Below are 451 nucleotides of genomic sequence, written 5' to 3'. Positions count from 1 at the left end.
CGGCGCGGGCCGGCGAGGGGCCCGCCAAGAAGCAGAAGACCGGAGAGGATGACTAGACAGCAAAAACAGGAAAAGTTAAACTTAAGAAAAGGCCGCCGTGACCTATTCACCCTCCACTTCCCGTCCCAGAATCTAAACGTGGTCACCTTCCAGTAGAGAGGGCCTCCCGGCTGCCCACCGCGAGCAGTGCCACCCGCAGATGACACATGCTCTCCACCACCCAGCCAAAACCACAACAGCGAATTTGCAACAGGGGAGGAAAAAAGAACCAAAACTTCCAAGGCTCTGCTTTTTTTCTTAAAAGTACTTTTAAAAGGAAAATTTGTTTGTATTTTTTATTTACATTTTATATTTTTGTACATATTGTTAGGGGTCAGCCATTTTTAATGATCTCGGATGACCAAACCAGCCTTCGGAGCGTCCTCTGTCCTACTTCGGCTTTACTTGTGGT

The 451-nt window shown here is 48.1% G+C and overlaps 1 protein-coding gene across 1 annotated transcript in view; it reads left to right on the top strand.

Moving 5' to 3' along the window:
* LOC102502543 (prothymosin alpha) overlaps nucleotides 1–156 on the top strand; it is a 549-nt gene extending 393 nt beyond the window's left edge. The window contains exon 2 of the mRNA XM_006168702.2: nucleotides 130–156. Within this exon, the coding sequence (XP_006168764.1) occupies nucleotides 130–156 (27 nt within the window). The remainder of the gene's footprint in view (nucleotides 1–129) is intronic.
* Nucleotides 157–451: the final 295 nt, after the last annotated feature.

Source organism: Tupaia chinensis, unplaced genomic scaffold, assembly GCF_000334495.1.
Source record: "Tupaia chinensis unplaced genomic scaffold, TupChi_1.0 Scaffold145940_1, whole genome shotgun sequence".
In the NCBI taxonomy this organism is placed as follows: domain Eukaryota; kingdom Metazoa; phylum Chordata; class Mammalia; order Scandentia; family Tupaiidae; genus Tupaia; species Tupaia belangeri.
This window is presented reverse-complemented; position numbering and strand designations above follow the sequence as displayed.